Source organism: Priapulus caudatus, unplaced genomic scaffold (genome assembly GCF_000485595.1).
Source record: "Priapulus caudatus unplaced genomic scaffold, Priapulus_caudatus-5.0.1 Scaffold11781, whole genome shotgun sequence".
Lineage (NCBI taxonomy): Eukaryota > Metazoa > Priapulida > Priapulimorpha > Priapulimorphida > Priapulidae > Priapulus > Priapulus caudatus.
The window spans coordinates 1,675-2,085 of record NW_014588842.1 but is presented as its reverse complement, the minus strand read 5'-3'; the positions used below and the strand labels follow the sequence as shown (position 1 = coordinate 2,085).

The window sequence follows — 411 nt, the reverse complement described above, 5'->3', positions numbered from 1 at the left end:
ACATACACACATACATACATACATACATACATACATACATACATACATACATACATGTACACGAGAGAGCGAGAGAGAGAGAAAGAGAAAGAGAGAGAGAGAGACACTACCTCCCGCACCTACGTTGTTTTATTTCTCGGGTGGCAGTGACGAGACCGGTCGGTTACCTCTGCTCGTACTGGAACATCCCGCTCATATCGTGGGTTAGTTCGGATCCCTACCTCAGCGGCGACAACTCGTTTTCGACGCTCGCCCGCACGCTCGGACCGTACAGCAAGCTTGGCAGCTGCTTCGTCAAGCTGTTTGAACATTGGAGGTGGACCGAGGTAAGATCAGGGGATATAATATTGGGGTGAACCAAGGTAAGATCAGGAACTATAGTGTTGGGGTGGACCGAGGTAAGATCAGGGG

At 49.9% G+C, this 411-nt stretch overlaps 1 protein-coding gene across 1 annotated transcript in view; it reads left to right on the top strand.

Annotated features, from left to right (window-relative positions):
* Positions 1-147: 147 nt before the first annotated feature.
* Positions 148-411, top strand: part of LOC106820348 (atrial natriuretic peptide receptor 3-like) — a gene marked incomplete at both ends in the record, with an annotated part of 1,721 nt that continues 1,457 nt past the window's right edge. Inside the window, one exon of the mRNA XM_014824873.1 lies at positions 148-326. Within this exon, the coding sequence (XP_014680359.1) occupies positions 148-326 (179 nt within the window). The remainder of the gene's footprint in view (positions 327-411) is intronic.